General features: G+C 52.5%; 1 protein-coding gene across 1 annotated transcript; it reads left to right on the forward strand.

Annotated features, from left to right (window-relative positions):
• The first annotated feature begins 4,886 nt into the window (after positions 1-4,886).
• On the forward strand, positions 4,887-6,630 carry LOC146762509 (E3 ubiquitin-protein ligase PHF7-like). The gene is made up of 6 exons (XM_085525518.1): positions 4,887-5,052; positions 5,243-5,405; positions 5,498-5,604; positions 5,765-5,878; positions 6,030-6,148; positions 6,290-6,630. The coding sequence occupies exons 1-6, from the start codon at positions 4,904-4,906 to the stop codon at positions 6,628-6,630; spliced, it is 993 nt and encodes a 330-aa protein (XP_085381644.1). The 5' UTR covers positions 4,887-4,903.
• The last annotated feature ends 636 nt before the right edge of the window (positions 6,631-7,266 follow it).

The following is a 7,266-nucleotide window of genomic DNA, read 5'->3' on the forward strand; positions in this document are numbered from 1 at the left end:
CAGGACTCTGGGATGTATCTCATTGGGACCCATGGATTTATGGATATCCAGGTTCCTCGGGTGGTCACAAACCTCATCTTAAGTTTACAAAAGGAAGGAACATTGCTCCTCTTGTCCCCACCTTCCAAACCACCCACTTGAAGGGTTTGTGAAGACCAGTTGCTAGTAAAGACTGAGGAAAAAAAGTTGTTGAGTACCTCAGTCTTCTCTTTGTCCATTGTTACCAGCCTGCCTGTATGTTTATGGGGTGGGAGGGTACACTTTCTTAGACTTTCCCTTTCTGTTTGATGTACCTAAAGAAGACTTTCCTGTTCTTCTTTACATCCCATGCCAAGTCCAGTTTCAGTTGGGCTTTGGCCTTCCCAACCCAATCCCTACACAATCTAGCAGCATCCTTATACTCCTCCCAGCATACCTGTGCCTCCTTCTACTGCCCCTGCATTTTGTTCTTGCTTTTCAGTTTGACCAGCAGGTCCCAGTTCAGCCATGCCATTCTCCTACCTTTCTTTCCTGACTTCTGACACCTGGAGACTGAGAGCTTCTGTGAACAAAGGAAAGCTTCTTTAAAGATCTGCCAGCTTTACTCCTTTCCCTTGTCTCTGGCAGCAGTTTCCCAGAGGAGTATGTCGGATAGCTCCTTGAAGAGCTGGAAGTAAATATATATCTTCTAAACAGACTTAAGAAAGAAGAAATATCAAAATTAAATCTGGCTATGCTCAAGAGGCAAAGAAACAAAGTATTAATTAAGGACACTGGAACACTTGACTTGCTGCCCTGAGCTAGAGGTCAGAAAACAAGTTCTGATCCCAGCTTGATCTCAGACCTGTCAAAGATTAACCTCTGCCCTTGGTTTAGTTTTACTTCTTACACAGTAAACTCTCTGGAGCTAGTACTGCTCCTCACACTCCCGACACAGTGCAGTACACTCAGTTGTGTCACATTAAAGCAACAAAGCAGGACCAGAGGAATGAAATAAAGAAGCAGATGGCTTACTGATTTGGGGGAAACCTAGAATTATAGTTTGTTTGGGGTTTGTTTGTTATTTTTGTTTTTTGAAGAGCAAGAAACAGAATAAGCAGCCCAGAAGGAGAAACCGGAGAAAGCAACAAAGGCTGTCGATGTTATCACAGCACATACTGTCTTGACAGTCAGCTATAGTAAATGACTGCAACAATGCAGAAGATCGAAGACAGAAATTCATAAGAGTGTGGGAAGATGAGGAACACTGGCAGATATAGGCTGTGTAATGCACAGCCTGATACACATGAATATTCACAGGTCCCTATTGGGGACAATGCCAGGCATGTGTCAGGCCATCTATTTGCTTTCATTTACTCTCAGTAGAAAGTCTCTGAATATTTCTTGTCATGGATAAGCATTTCATGCACACATCCCACGTGATTGTACCAGAGGATACAAAGCCCTCACACAGTGTTTCTCTTTTCCAGCCAGAGAAGCATAGCTTTTAACCAGGTTTCCTCTGTCAACAGGTATTTCACATTTTTTTTAATATATCATGTATGTACTCATTCAATCATTTTTCACTTGTGGTAATCTTCTTGAAAGATGAAATGAACGTGACATGAGAAAACAAAGCAGAAGAAATACACTTTAAAACATGCAAACATTACTGAACCAATTTTTGAATAAGTAGAGAAAAAGGCAGATAGATCACAAATATTCTGTATATTTACGCTATAAGCTGCATCACCATATGGAGAGATCCAGGCTCACTTTAAAGGAGTTCTCTTTGGCTGTGCAAGCTGCCTGCCAGCCTGATGCACAGTGTGGCCCATCACCCTGCTGTTAGCAGCAGTGGGACTGGACTGCTCAGAGCCTGCTCATCTCATTCAGGATGCAAGCAAAATGGGCTGAGCTGACACCAGGTTTAAAACTGTGATCACAGTATTTATTTATTTTCTTTTGGAATGAGTAGTTACAGGCAAGCAGTTGAGTGAGTGATGAGAAGGTCCACTTAGCAGGTGAAGGCAAGAGCCTGGTAGTTTCCACCCATGTTTATGAGCAATGGGAAAGATTTTCTCCTATCTCAGCATCAGCCAGAGCAGGTCCTTCAAAAATGCCCTAACAGAAATCTCGCTGTCTTATGCTTTATAGCCTAAAGACAAGAGACATGCCTCAAGCCTCCTCTGTACAAAATCCTATGTATCTTCACAGGCAGGAAAGGTATCATGCAATATTCCTTAAGAATTCTAGTCAATTACATCAGTGCCTTTATGTTAAACCTGTGCTTTTCCTTTGAGGTCTGTAACATGACCTCTTGCTCCTTGCCTTTTCCAGGAGGCTGGGTGCTCACCCTGTCATGGCCCAGGTGACTGAAAAGTGCTCAGCCCATAGGGAGCATACATAAATCAGACATTCTGCATGACCCCTTCACAATCTTGGCATTTCTGACTGAACTAATGAAATTTTCTTTTTCTCACAGGAAATCCATGAAGGTGTTTCTTCTCCCAGTAGCTCTTAAAGTTCTGAATACCTCAGTAGGGCTTATTCAGACGTCTCTGGTATACTTCGACTAATATATCCACAACAGAATAATGTCCTGTTTAAAACTTAAAAAATTGAAAATAACCACAACCTCCAGATACAGCTCAGAAAAAAAAAGAAAATATAGTCCTAAAAACATTGTTACAAGATAACATCTTGAATAGTGGTACTAAGGAGGGTAGTCACACTTGAGCTGTTTGCTGATTCTTAACAGTATTACTAAGAGTGAAAAATTAAGAAGTCAGAGGAAAAGCTGGTGAAAGCTTCTAATTTGAAACCTTGACTGCAAAGTAAAGCCTAACAGTTCTAGCCCTACAATACATCCTCGTGAAGGAGCAACCTGTGACCTTGCAGGGAACAATCAGCATGCTGAAAAGAGTGAATGAGGGTTTGGAAGACAACTCTGGAGATCAGCTAGTCCAACTCCCCACTAAAGGAGGTCCTGTAGGCTACACTGGAGAGGAAAGCGTGAGCAAGCAACCTTCTGTGATATGAGCACTTAGTATAAAAGCAATCCTGATGTAGAGATTGCCAGTAGCCTGTACTGCAACCAAACTAGAACAGACAAGAAGTGTCTAAGTTTCAGAAAACTTATTACTCCACCTGTACTGTCACAAGTCCACTGGGTCAGATAGGATCTACCCAATAGTGACAAGGGAGCTGGAAGAGTGATTGCCAAGGCACTTTCCACCATCTATAAGTGTTCCTGGTCAACCAGAGGGGCTTATTCTGCTCCTTATCCCAGATTTATAGGTCAGGGGGCTACAGATTAAAGACACTCATACAAAAATAACACCCTTGTGCTGATTTACTGTCAATCCTAACATCTTTAATGAGAATGCCTGGGTACCAACGGGTGCAAGCAACTGTTTGCATTGCAGTACTAACACCACTGAGGAGATCAGGCTCAGGGGAGGCCTCACTTCATGGAACTCCCTGAAAGGAGGCTGTAGCCAAGTGGGGGTCGGCCTCTTCTCCCAGGTACGAGAAGAGGAACGAGAGGTAATCAGCAGCCAACAGCCCACAAGTAAAGCCTGGAGAACATCATGGCAACACGTAAACACTCTATTGGATACTGATGGAGCCACAGGCCCCGTAGTATTCAGGTGGGGCCAGGAGGGTGGATGTGCCACCCAGTGCCTTCGGCAGCACCAACACACCGGGTTCCAGAAGGGCTGCGTCCGGCAAGAGCCGCCGCCCTCCTGCTTGGGTGCCCTCAGCCCTGTGAGGTGTGATGGCAACACAGAGGGTGGCACGGAACGGCCATTGTGACTTGCAGGCTGTGGAACAGAGCTGAGGCTGCAGGGCTCAGGCCCAGCTCAGTGCGACTTGTGAGGTGAGCAGGGAGGAAGGGGCTGCCTGAGGCTGCTGAGGGAGGGAGGAGGATTCCCCAGCGCTTGGTGGCCTGAGCTGCCAACTCATCCTCATCCTGCTTCTCCCATAGGTTGGCACACAGAGGACAAAGCCTGGTTTTGCTGGGACAGAGACTCTGCGAGTGCTCACCGTTGATGCACACGATGTCTGAGGGGACACAGGAGGCCGCTGGCTCGACTGAGCTAGGTGAGAGCAGAGTATCCCTGCACGCAGCTCCCCGCCGCCGGGCAGAGGGGTGCTGGGGGTCTGCCTGTAGCGGAGAAAGGAGGTGGGGGCATGCAGGGGCTCCCATCTGCCGCAGGCAGGGCCCCTCTGCTCCTTGGCCAGGGGGGCTGCGGTTCGGCTGTGGCTGCCCACTGGCACTGCTAGGCCTACAGTGCCCCTTCCCCTCCACGGCCTCCGGCCCTGCCCCTCAGCTGGCACAGCTGGCACAGAGCAGCCCCTGGGACAGCCCCCGGGGGCACCTGGCCCCACAAGACACTCACAACTGTTACTCTCTCCTCTCCAGCATGCGTGCTCTGTGGCCGAGTGGATGACAAGCCATCCATCTTTGGCAAGAGATACGAGATGTATGGGCTGTGTTTCCATGCATATTGTGTGGTGAGTTCCCTCATGGCTCCTGACACCTTCCTCCAACCAGCGGTTCCCTCCTTTCTGCATTAACAAAATCACGCTCTTTCCTCCTGTACAGGGATTTGCCAACGGTCTTTGTCAACATGGCATAGACAACCAAAACAGGGGGCTTTTCCACATTGAACATCTTATTGACATGATGAGGGTGGCAGCGCAGAAGGTGAGCACCGGACCGGAACAGGGAGCTTGGTGCCAGGAGAGGCACAGCGAGCTTAGCCTGGTCCCAAGAAAGCAATCCCAGCCCCTCCTCCCAGCTCCAGGAGAAATTCCTGCTCTTGCAGACCAGCCCTGTTCACCAGGCAGCTCTGCACAGTGCCACCCAGCCCTGCCTGCATCCTGCGCCCTGCCCAGAGGTGCGGGGCCCACTGCGTAGGCCCTGAGCCTGCAGCTGATGGGGCTGCTCTGCTCTTTCCAGCTTTGCTTCGTCTGCGGCAAAATGGGGGCCAGCGTCACCTGCGCAGAGCCGGGCTGCACGCGGAGCTTCCATTTCCCCTGCGCCCAAGAGGGTCAATGTGTCACCCAGCACTTTGGAGACCACAGGTACGGGCTCCCAGATATCGCCTGTGGGCCTCCAACCCCTGCTGTCAGCACCAGCCAAAGCAGCGAGAAACGCGCTGTGACGCCTCCCAGCAGCCTGACAGAGCCAGAGCCAAGGCCTGGGGCTCCTTCCTGTTCCTCTGCCCTCCTCGCAGCCCTTCTCACCTTGCCCATCCCTTCCATCTTCCCTCAGGTCCTTCTGCTGGGAGCACCTCCCGCACCAGCCAGTGGAGACAGCACCGATGCAGGACACCACCTGCATCATCTGCTTGGAGCCCATGGGTGACAGCAGGTCATATGTCACCATGGTGTGCCCAGCCTGCCAGCACGCCTGGTTCCACCGGGCCTGCATCCAGGTAGGAGCCCTCCCCTCACCCCACGGGCACCGCAGGCACTCAGCAGCACCAGGCCCGGCTCACACTCAGCGCTACTTGTGTTTCTACTGCAGAAAATGGCCAAGAGCGCTGGGCTTTGCTGTTTCCAGTGCCCTCTCTGCCGAGACAGAGAGAGGTTCGTGCAGGAAATGCTCAACTTGGGGATCTACATCCCAGTCAGGTTGGTGTCTTTCAGCCAGCTCTCGAGACGGGAGGGCACAAGAGCTGTGCCTGCCCAAGGACTGCCCCGTCAGGCCTGGCCCTTTGCTGCAGGGCTGGCTTTGTTCAGTCTTAGTCTAGAGGCACTCAGAGCTCATCACATTCCCACTCTTCTCTGGCAGGAAACCCAAGTGGGAGCGCAACCGTGCCTACGCAGCACTGGGAGTTCGGCACGGACGCTGCGATGCCAGCGACTGCCGTCACCCCCATGGCAGGGAGCAGAGAGAGGGAGAGGGGTGAGTGACCTCAGCTGCCCTCTGGGGCTCTGCGTGGCATCGCAGCCTCACCACAGGCTGCGGGAGCACAGACCGAGCACCAGAGCTGTGCCGGGCACTCCCTGGCTCAGGGCACTTTGTCCTCACGGCCACAACCCGTTGCTTTCCACAGGCCCTGGCAGCTGCTCCTCTGCAGCTCCTGCGCTGCACAAGGCACGCACCGACTGTGCTCCAACCTGAGTCCCAGCACCACCAGCTGGGAGTGCGCCAGCTGTGCTGGAGAGGGCACCGGTAAGAGGCCAACAGCCGCGTGCTGCCGGGCTGGGGCCAGGCGAGGCCTCGCTCCAGTCCCTTTGGACCACGACGGATGGGAGCCCGTCCCACCACGGGGCTGGAGATCTGTCCCGCTCACCTTCCTGTCTTTCCTTACAGCCTCCGGCACCAACTCGGACAGCGCTGGCCCCAACACCGCCAGCCAGCAGGGACCGGGGCCGTCCCAAAGCTCCGCAGGACAGCAGAGCAGCAGCTCCGACACCACCAGCCAGGCACCGTCGGAGCCGGATCCCACTTCCCAGGTGCCTGAGCTGCTCTCCAGGCAGCCGGGGCGGGCGCGGACTCGAAGCCGCTCGCCCCTCGATCGTCGGGCTGCAGACACCGACAGCCAGCCCCGAAGACGCCTTAGGAGCCGGTCCAGGCGGCGAGGGCCAGCCCAGGGGCGCAGCCGCTCCCGGGCACCACGTCGGGCCCGGCGCATCACCAGCCGGCCCCGCTAATGCCGTAGGAGCAGCCGCGTCCAAGCTCCGCTTCCTATCCAAAGTCATCACGGAATTGTAGGGGTTGGAAGGGACCTCTAGAGATCATCGAGTCCAACCCCCCTGCCAAAGCAGGTTCCCTACACAAAGTCATCAACTCATCTGAATCCATCCCAATAAAACTGAATTCCATCATACCACTGTCAGTTTTCTTCTGTTCTTCCTTTCCTGAGCTGGGCAGCTTTAGGGGAATCAGTGTCTACGAAGGTGCTCCAGAACCGTGGGGATGTGGCACTGAGGGACGCGGGCAGTGGGCTGGGGGGGGAGGATGGACTTGATGACCTTGGAGGTCTTCATTGGTCTTAATTCCATGATGCATGTATCCAACGGGTTTTGGGTACTCACTTACCTTCACTACTACTCACATGGAAGGCAATGCAAAGTCAGCCTTAGTTTAGGTGATGCTCCCGCCAAGAACACGTCCAGCCAGAGCAGCCTTGTGGTAACAAAACACCCAGCTGAACTCCGTGGTTTGGTGGTACAAATCCAAGCTAAGGGCTTTGAGCTGCTGTCAACCCACACACTGCTCCACAGCCAGGAGTGCCCAGCCCCGACAGCAAGCGCAGAGTCTGACAGTGCACTATCATGACTGTGCTT

Source organism: Coturnix japonica, chromosome 1, assembly GCF_054131305.1.
Source record: "Coturnix japonica strain WE chromosome 1, WE-NBRP24, whole genome shotgun sequence".
NCBI classification, from domain to species: Eukaryota; Metazoa; Chordata; class Aves; order Galliformes; family Phasianidae; genus Coturnix; species Coturnix japonica.